The following is a 9,229-nucleotide window of genomic DNA, read 5'->3' on the forward strand; positions in this document are numbered from 1 at the left end:
TTGCGCGCCCCTCTGCAGGACCGTGATTTGTTGTGTATTAGTACATCTGGCTATAACTATTAGTAGTCATCGAACTGGTTTGTTTCTGGATGGCCGAACGCCAAAAGCGACAGCAGCAAATCGCACCAGCTGACGCAGCGGCGGCCAATGGGAGCGAGCGCCGGAGCCCGCTCCCCGGGGACCGCGGCGACCGAGGCAGCAAAGTTACAAACAGCCCCCAGCCCGCCCGCCCGCCGCCCGCCCGCCCGGCAGATTGATGGGCACACACAGCCAGCCGGCCCCGCTCTCCCCCACACACCCCCAAACGCCAGCGGCGGGTACGGGCCCAGACCAGGGTGTGCAGCTCTGAGCCGAGGCGCTAGTACCCAGGTCAATGAGAAGGCCCCAGCAGGCCTGCTATCTCTTCTCTCCTTTTTATTCTGGCCTTGTTATGTTTTGCTGGTTTTCCCCTCAAAACAGGAAACCTGACGAGCCTGAGCCAGGAGGGGCGGTGACGAGGAAGGCTTTGCCCTGGAAAGCCTCCTGTCCCAGTCGGGTCCTGGGTTGCCCCTCCCTGAACCGTGGGTGTGGGTTCTTGAGCTGGAGAAGGGGCTCCGGGGAGCCAGGCCTTCGCTCTCTGCTCGTCAGCCCCATGCTTTGGGGATAGGGAGCAAGGAACTCCTCATTCTCTCCCATTCTTACTGCGAGTTGGGCCTTAGTGCCCACAGCTGACCGGGCACCCCTCCCTGACCAGGCCCAGGCCTTTGGCCTGGCCTCTCTGCAGCCCCTTCCCGCCAGGACCGGACTCCACGTTTGCTTCTCCTGCGTGGGCTTGAAGCGAACACCCTACCCCAGCTGTGCACCGAACCCCGTCTCTGAACCCACAGAAAGGAAAGGTTAGAACCCACGGGCTCAACAAGCAATGACCTAAAGAAGGGTGTTTGTGAGGCTGGAGTAGGGAGCGGCCCGTGGGCCTGAGCTCCCCTCCCCCAGCGTCCTGGCGCTTCCCCAAGCTACTGGAACTGCTCGGAGCAGCTACCGATAAAAATCCAGGTGCAGGATCTCCCCAGACTCATTCCAGAAGCAGGAGAGGTGCAGGGCCCTTGGTTGAGCAAGGCGCGCGGGGAGTGCTGCTCTTGGGACCCAAAGCTTCTTCGCACGGGATAATTAATGGGCTTGGTTTCCGGGTAGTAGGTTGATGGGCGCTGTCCCCGGCTTGTCCCCCACCTCCCCAGCCCCCCACTACTCCTGCGGCCGCAGTAACTCGAAAGCCTGAACAGTCCTGTCCTCCTGTCACTAGCTCCAGGATCCTGAATTGCCTTGACCATCGGCCCAGGCCTGGCGAGCCCCGGATAGGACATGGAAAAAGGACCAGCCTCATTTTGTAAAAAGAACGTGATACCGGTTCAATGGCATTTTCACAACTGTGTTTGTAGAGCTTGTAAAAGCCCTCGAATTGGCTTTAAAAATCCCCAGTTGTGTGGATTTCCAAGAGACTATTTACAAGAATTGGTTGGGGGATCAGAAGGCTTTTTGTAAGGTCTGTAAAACCCTGACTCAGGCAGACTGGTGGGGTCCTGGTTTGGGGGGGAGGTGACAATTGGCAATGGTCCTATAGGAATCCAGTATCGACTTCTTTAATCTTTCCTTGCTTTTCGATCCCCCCTGACATTCCTCCCCCTAAAAAAGAGAAAAAGGGACTTGCTTAAGGTAGGCCTCCTTCGAAGGAAGGCTGCCCCAGAGGCCTTGTGCCCAACGTCCTTATCTCTGCCACCCAAGAAAGTTTTTCCTTTGCTTACAAGCAAGAGTTAGCCAGGGGACGATACAGTTTAGCGTTTCTCACTGAGAAGATGCACTTTTTGAGCAATGAAAACTCAGGAGGAAAAAAAAGGGGGAATTTATTTTTCCTAAAAAGATGACTGAAAAAAAAAATAAGTTCGAGTTACTGGTTCTTAAAACAAAAAAAATAATCATATAACAATTATTTCAACCAATATTATTTGAGGTGAAAATAGCCATTTCGCAGGGGTTAATTGTTTACATTAATACTTCTCTTTCCTGCTTCCATGTCCCAGAGTTGGGGTGGTGACGGTTCAGCACCATTATCCTTTGATCTGAATTTTAGATTTAATTGTCTCAGCCAATAAGAGAATTTGTTTTCTCAGCTAGGAGCCAGAACATGTATTTCTGGTTTCTGTAAACATTAAGGTGAGAAAATATTAAATTGAAACCTTTATGTGTAAGCCAAGGCTAGTGCTCATTTAACCTGGCAGCCGATCTACTTATTCATATATACATGATAAATATATATACATAGAGAGAGAGAGAGAGAGAGAAACAGGAACTCCACACCCTCAATGGAACCGCTCCTGAAATGAAGAGAATGGTCACCCCAGGACTCTCTGCGAGGTCAGCGCCACACAGAACACTCACCTTTTACCGTCTCTTCAAAAGGGGTAAGATGGCAGTAGGGTCATACAGATCGCCCTTGCCCTGGGCTGCCCATTAAGCTTCTCCGCTTCTGCCAGCCTGGAGCCTGGTCTGCGGGTGTGAGGGCAGACCCCGCAGGTCCACCGCTCTCCGGCCAAGTCTCTATCCCTAACCCAGAGCACACAGGTGTGGCCTGTGCCAGTTACAGGCCCTCCGCTGGAGCCGCCTTCCATGCCAAAGCCAATCCTGAGGGCCAGCCAGGCCAGCAGGCCTCAGAGCTACGGATAGGTCTCTCCGCTGTCACAATCCCAAAGCCAACGCGTTCCCCAACTGGCGTGAGCCCCCAAGACGCCTTTGGGACTCGCAGTTTGGACAGAAGCCGCCGTGACCGGCCAGGCGGCCTGTATGCCAGTCTCCATGGTGCTGGTGTTGGGGCGAGGGAAGGACCCGAGTCCATTCCGGCGGCTGAGGTTTCTGTCATGGGTAGCCGAAGCAAGGAGGTTTCACCGCCAAATAGACCCTGGGAGACTGCCCCTCGGGTCCCCTTCTGTGCCCCCCTTCCCCTGCTTCTGGGGGATCCGAGGGGCCCGTGCAGCAGTCGCGCCAAGCTCAAAGAGGCGGGCCGCTGCTGGCGCCGGTCCCGGCGACGGCCACAGCGTGGCAGCAGCGAGCTCGGCTCGGCCGCAATAAATAATCCGCCTGCAGCCGCCGCAGCCAGGCAGCCAGCGGCCCTGGGAGGCGTACGCGGCGCTTTATCTGCCCCTGCCCGGGGCTCAATCACAGCAGTGTTCCGCGAGCGTCCCAGACACCTACGTGTCCCTCGCAATTGTCTTTCCTTCCCCGCGACAGTATCTTGAGACAGGAAAACAACAACAACAACCAAAAACCAACCAACCAACCAAACAAACAAACAAACAAAAAAAGAGCTGCAGCCCAGAACCTCGCTACTGATTTTTTCCGAGTGGCTCTGTCTCAGGGGGTGAAATCTAACCCTGTCAGATGGGCCTTCAGGCCCACCTACCGCGGCTGGTACAAGGCGAAGCCACCGCCCGCCAGGCCAACCCCGCTCAGGGCCGCCTCGCGGCTAGCTCTAGTCCTCTCCCTGGCGGCCCGGGAGGTGGGGGACCTTGGACATCAGCCTGCCACTGGGCTTAGGTGGGCTGTGGCTGCGGCCCTGCCCTTGCCCAGACACCTTCCTTCAGAGACCCGAGCCGTGCTCCTCCCTCCCACCGGCGCCAAAACAGCAGTCCCCTACACCGAAGCATCTCCTAGCAGCACCCGATTAACTCGATTCTCTCCTCCAACACAGAATTCCGCACGTGCACCTCGCCCCTTTCCCGGGGCTCCAGACACCACTCTGGTCGCAAAACCAGGCAGACAAGGCAGACAACCACGGGAGAACTCCGAATTAGTAAGTTCTGCGTTTGCCTTTGCTCGTTTCCCCTACAGCCTCCTCTGAGGCCGGCCCCACAGGAGAGAACACAGCTAACAAACCGACTATGCTGTTAGCTCGCTTTTCTCTCTCCTCAGCCCACACTTCCCAGGTCGGAAACCACCCCTGGTTATCTGGGAAGGTCAGTTGGATCAACTGGGTCACGCATGAAATAATCCGACTCTTCCCCCCCCCCCAGGCTGATAGGGAACAGGAGAATGCCAGATGACTTCCTCTTGGGGCTTCCCGGAGTCACCGGGGAAGGGGGCATGAAGACCCAAGGAGGGCAGGGCGCTGTGCCACCGAGGGGAGGCTGATCGGCCGGGCGGGAGGAGAGTGATGTAGGTGGTGGCTGTCGTGGGCGAGACTGAGTGACGTGTTTGCGCTGCGGTGTGTGTGGAGACTGAGTGTGAAGGCACGGTGCCGCTGAGGATGAGAAACGGCCCTTTTCAGAGTCGCTCAGGGTGCCCTCTCTCAGCACCGCGGTGCCTCACCCACCTCTGCCCTGTCTCGTTCCCACTTGTCTCACCTTTAGACCGCGGCTCCCAGAAGCTCCTGCCTCCCTGACAGCTGTCGCTCCGGCAGCCCAAGAGACGAATTGTCCTCCTTCCTGGTGCCAGAGGACGCAGGAAATTAGCCAGGTTGTGAGTTGCAAAGAGCCGGCTGCCGAGCCAGGAACTGGCCGAGCCCCACCTCCAGCGACAGCGGCCGGCCTGGGCCTGGCAGCCGCTTCCCCTCTCTCGCCATCGCCGGACAAAGCGCAGCCCGGGCTGGCTGGGAAGGCAGAGCTCCGAAGCACGCAGGACGGAGCAGAGCGAAAGAATGCGGCTCTATTCTCGCAAGGGAAATTATAAAAAAGTTCATGTTCACGGCTCCTATCCACATGACCGACAGCGGCCAATGGAAGGGCCGAACAACTCATAAAGTTGTATTGCAAAGTTGTAAATTTTCATAAACAACAACGGATTTATGACCCTCTCCCCATCACTGAGAGGAGGCAGCTCTTACACCGGCGCCATCTTACCACCGAGGCTGGCCTGATTTGGGGTTGCAGGCTTTACCGACACTTTTAGGTCCGATTTTATTAAAAAAAAAAAAAGGAGTCCTAAGAAGCTGGCCCACCCCAGCCGAGAGATAAGAATGGACATCTCCGCGGGCCGAGCTCGGGACGCCCTTAGCTACTTCCACGCCTCTCGCCCCTGGTTCCTCGCCGCCCCTTCCCCAGCCAGAGTCCTCCCTTAGCAAAAGGACTCCACTGGGTTGCACAGCCTGGTCTGAGGACCCAGGGGCATCCTCGCCTCTACTGAAGGCGAGCTGAGGGTGCTTCGGCAGGGACTCTGAACCCCATTTTCTACCCTGGGGCTGAACTCAGGGCGCATGTGGAGTCCGGAATCAGTTGGAGGGTAGGTAGCCCTTTTTGAGCTCAGTCTACACCTTTAGAGGAAAGCTGAATTTGAAATTCGTTCCCGGGATTTAGGGAAGTTCGGGAGGCCATAGACGGAATACACCGTATGAACAAACAGCCTGTTTTCAGTGGATCTAAACGGTGGGTCTAGATATTGGTGCACATACAATAGCCAGACAGAGAACATGTACAAAGAGGAAGACACATCTACAACTACAGACACGGAGAACTGCACGCATAGACACAGAAAAACGCACAGTCGTGGACACAGAAACCTGCACACCTAATTACACACATGGAAAGGGTTGACACACAGCACACACACACACACACACACACACACTATGGATGCTGAAATGCACACAATTGTGAGAATTTTAAGCAACCACACACAGAAATGGAAACACACTAATTTGTGCAAGTCTACACATAAAATATGAAAAAAACCATTTATACGTGAACATTGAAAACTCAGACTCAAAGGCAATCTCTCCATGTTTGCTTCCCTTGTTCCTTTGGCCTACAGCAAGGGCTTGTCCTTCAGCTCTGGCCACCTCCCCTTGCCCTAGAGCCTCTGGATAAAACAGTCCATGTTTCTTTGTCACCAAGCATCTTTATTGTTACAGAAAACACAGGTAACTGGGCTGGGACGGGGTCTGGGTCTAAGGGGAACATGGGACAACATGGGGGCTGGGGTGGGCATGGGACCCTCACCCACCCCCTACAGAATTGCTTCAAGACAGCACACCATGCTACAAAGTCACCCCATGAAAACATTTTCCCCAAGTCAAGACATTCCTTTACAAATGAGCTCCAAGATTAGAGAAATGACGGAAAAAGAATCGGGTTCAAATATACAGTATTTGTCCTGGTAGGAAAAGTCAGGCTACACATATTCGACATGGCTGAACAGCTGGACACGGAAGCAAAGAGGAGGACAGTGAAGCTGGGGACATCTCCTTCGTCCCACAAAACCGAAGCTCTCCATTCCAGGGGCCTACAGGCAGCTCGGGAACGCTCCCCTCCTGAAGTGGGGGGAACGGCCCTCAACTTAAGGTGCCAAAGCCAGAGAAAGAGAGAGTCTAGGTTACAGCACTTGGTGTGCTTTGGAATAAATATATTATTTTTTTCCATTTAAATAGAAGCAAATGCCCTGGTCCCTGAACCTCATTGCCTTGTCAGTGAAGCCTCAGGGACCCCAAAGACTGTTAGCTAGAAGCATCAAGGCCTGGTCTGGGATGGGTGGGCATCAAGGAGCAGGCAAGCTAGCCAGCATGAATAGGTAGTTTAGGGTTAGTAGGTAGTTTTCGCAGGTAGGAGGGGCAGGTGCTGGGTGTCTGCCAGTGTTGGGATGTGGTCTGTTTAAGGAGTGGTGGCCACTGGGGCTGGGCCCATAGGTAGTTTGGGGGTGCCTCCCCCGAGGAGGCCTGTGCTAGGTAGTATTTTTTTTTCTGGGCCAGCGCACAACACTGACCAGGGTTGGGGGGATCTCCTGGGGTCTCCAGAGACAGAGAGGGTCCCCGAGGCGACCTAATTTCTCTGCACGCTAGAGTGGGTGCTGGAGTGGGGGTGACGAGGGTTGGGACTGATTCCCTCTTTTTTTTTCTTTCTCTCACTTTATTTTTTTCACTTTACCCCCCACCCCCCCTTTTTTTTGGAAATAAAATCAATGAGTCTCTTAAAGACGCTTTTCCGACTGTCCTGTGCAGCCAGGGCCCTGTGCCTGGCCCTTTATTCCTCTTCCTCCTCCTCTTCCTCCTCCTCTTCCTCCTCCTCCTCGTCCTCGGCCTTGTCAGCAGCCCTGGGGACGGAGGGCATGGCCTCCTCGGGGGCCGCAGTGGGAGCCTGGCTCTCATCTTTATGCTCTTTCTTCCACTTCATGCGCCGGTTCTGGAACCAGATCTTGATCTGGCGCTCGGTGAGGCAGAGCGCGTGGGCGATCTCGATGCGGCGCCGCCGGGTCAGGTAGCGGTTGAAGTGAAACTCCTTCTCCAGCTCCAGCGTCTGGTAGCGCGTGTAGGTCTGGCGGCCCCGCTTCCTATCGGGTCCTGAGAGCACAAAGTTGGACGTATAGACAAACAGACAAGCAGACTGGGATGCGGACAGAAGGGAGCACTTAGTCAGGCCCACTGTCCAAGAGCCTGTGCCTTCCACCCAGCCCCAACCCAGGCGCAACCCATCACCCTCAATTAAGCTGGCGGAGAAGTGTGAGCGGAAGAGCCCGGTGCCAGACAAGCCGGCACGTCTGTGAAAAGCCTCGGAGCAGAATTCCAACTTTACAACAGGCCTTTCCAGCCGGCTACGTTTCCACAATGTCCCGCTTCCCCCTGACAAAGGGAAATGGTAAATACAGAGTGTGGCAAGTGGGAGACTCCGCACTTTGGCCATTCAAAGGCCAGCCTGGCCGCTCCCCGGCCTCGCTAGACGAGTGGGCGACCGTCCTCCGTGGCCTTCCCTCCCTCTGGCTCTTCGCTCTAGACCGGGTCTGGAAATGGGCTCTGGTTACAGGGGGTGGGTGAGGGACCCCCAGAGGTCTTGGCTCTCCTTGCCTTTGAGAAAGAAAGCCAGGCCGAAAGAAAAGGACGGGGGGGGGGAGGGAGCTGGAGTCAAGAAAGGAAGGGAGGACAGGAGAGAGGGGGATGGAAGGAGAGAGGCTGAGGGAGAGCAAAAGAGAGGGAGAAGGGGAGGGGGGAGAAAGAGAGAGAGAGAGAGAGAGGAGAGAGAGAGAGAGAGAGAGAGAGAGAGAAATATGAGAATGAGAAGAGCGGAGAAACTTATGGTAAAAATTCCCAGGCAAACGGAGTTAAATAAATTTACGAGGCTCGAACCCATTAATTGGGCCATAAAAACTTTTACGAGCCTCATTTACATACAATGCCAGGGCTCCCTCCACGCCATGGCGCCCCGGCTCTAATTAAAAGCAGAAAGCCAGCGCCACCGGGACTCGCGGGGTCCGCCCGGGCCGGGGAGCGGCCAGGCTGGGGGGCTCCGCCGGCCTCCCCGCGCCCCCTCTCCTCCCACGCGCCGACCCCCTCCTCCCCTCCCCCCCACCGAGGGCCCCTCCGCCCTACCTGAGCTGCGCATCCAGGGGTAGATGCGGAAGGTGGCCTCGGCCGGGCCGGGCAGCGAGCCCTCGTCCGCCTTGTCGCAGGCGCCTTTGGCGAGGTCCCCGCAGAGCCCGGGGATGTTCTGGTCGTAGGAGGCGCAGGGCAGGTTGTAGGCGTCGGCGGCGGCGCCCAGGCCGTAGCCGGCCGCGAAGGGGCCCTGGTACAGGGGGCTGTTGACGTTGTAGAGGCCCGGCACGGCGGAGGCGAAGGCGCCGGCGCCCGGCCCGTAGCCGCTCCTCTGCGAGTTGGGTGCAAAGGAGCAAGAGGTGGGCTCGGCATTTTGGAAGAGGGAGGCCCCCGCCGTGTACTTGCTAAAGAGCGCGTTCACATAGTACGAGGAACTCATAATTTTGACCTGTGATTTGTTGTCCGGCAGCCTTCGGTGTCGGTTTTACGAGGTAGCGTGATATATGAGAACATTACACCCCCAGATTTACACCAAACCCCATTTTCTTTTGGACGGAGCCGGCCGCGGCACGTGACCGCCCACATGACCGCCTCCGCCAATCTCCGCGGCCCTCGCAGGTGGTCCCCGCGCCCCGGGCCGCCGGCCGCCGAGGACGGAAGGGGACGCGGCCCGCGCCTCCCGGCCCGGGACGCCCGACGCGGCCGGAGCCCCCCTCCCCCCTCCCGGGCTGGGCCAGGACCCCGTCCCCGTCGGCCGAGCCGGGGGCGGCCTCCGCCCCCCACCACATCCTCATCCCCGTCCCCGAACCTCACATCCGGCGTGCGGGTCCCCCTTGCCCGTGTCACCCCCCTTTGCGGGACTCTGCGGCGTCTGGCAACCTGTCGCCCCCGAGACGGGCTGGAGGAGAGGGCTGCTCTTTGCCTCTCTCTCTCTCTCTCTCTCTCTCTCTCTCTCTCTCTCTCTCTCTC

The 9,229-nt window shown here is 57.0% G+C and overlaps 1 protein-coding gene across 1 annotated transcript; it reads right to left on the reverse strand.

Annotated features, from left to right (window-relative positions):
- Positions 1–6,977: 6,977 nt before the first annotated feature.
- Positions 6,978–8,699, reverse strand: Hoxa7 (homeobox A7). Its single transcript, XM_055611815.1, has 2 exons — positions 8,318–8,699; positions 6,978–7,294 (listed from the first exon to the last, which is right to left on the reverse strand). Exons 1-2 carry the CDS (start codon positions 8,697–8,699, stop codon positions 6,978–6,980), a joined length of 699 nt encoding a protein of 232 aa, XP_055467790.1.
- Positions 8,700–9,229: the final 530 nt, after the last annotated feature.

This window comes from Psammomys obesus, unplaced genomic scaffold (assembly GCF_907164565.1).
Source record: "Psammomys obesus unplaced genomic scaffold, mPsaObe1.curated_primary_1811, whole genome shotgun sequence".
Taxonomy (NCBI): Eukaryota; Metazoa; Chordata; class Mammalia; order Rodentia; family Muridae; genus Psammomys; species Psammomys obesus.